Here is a 480-nt window from a genome sequence, read left to right on the forward strand (position 1 = left end):
CAAGAAAACATCCCCAGATGTTGTGATTGCGTACTGACAGTTCATCAGCCCACATACATTTAGCTTCTTCGCCAGCTTAGTGGTCCATGTACGGATAGTTTCCAAACAAGAAGATGGGATGGTTTGTGTTGGAAGCATACAAGCCGAGTCACCAGAATGCACACCAGCTTGTTCGATATGCTCCATTATTCCACCAATTACCACATTTCCATAGGAATCAGTAAGGGTATCAACGTCGATCTCAATGGCATCTGAGAGATATTTATCTACCAAAACAGGTCTCTCTGGGTCAACTTCAACCGCATTTTCCAAGTAGGTTATTAGTCTACTGTCATCATAAACTATCTCCATTGCCCGCCCACCTAGAACATAAGAAGGTCTTACCACAACTGGGTAGCCTACCTCCTTCGCTATGGCTAATGCATCAGCTTCGCTCTTTGCAATGCCTCCCTTGGGCTGCTCAATCTTCAGCTCGTCGAG

At 45.4% G+C, this 480-nt stretch overlaps 1 protein-coding gene across 1 annotated transcript; it reads right to left on the minus strand.

Annotated features, from left to right (window-relative positions):
* Nucleotides 1-3: 3 nt before the first annotated feature.
* LOC109131872 (carbamoyl-phosphate synthase large chain, chloroplastic-like) lies at nucleotides 4-477 on the minus strand (the record flags this gene model as incomplete). The annotated part of the gene is made up of 1 exon (XM_019243049.1): nucleotides 4-477. A coding segment is annotated over one exon (474 nt), but the record flags the coding sequence as incomplete, so codon positions are not given.
* Between the last annotated feature and the right edge of the window lie 3 nt (nucleotides 478-480).

This window comes from Camelina sativa, unplaced genomic scaffold (genome assembly GCF_000633955.1).
Source record: "Camelina sativa cultivar DH55 unplaced genomic scaffold, Cs unpScaffold06992, whole genome shotgun sequence".
Classification (NCBI taxonomy): Eukaryota; Viridiplantae; Streptophyta; class Magnoliopsida; order Brassicales; family Brassicaceae; genus Camelina; species Camelina sativa.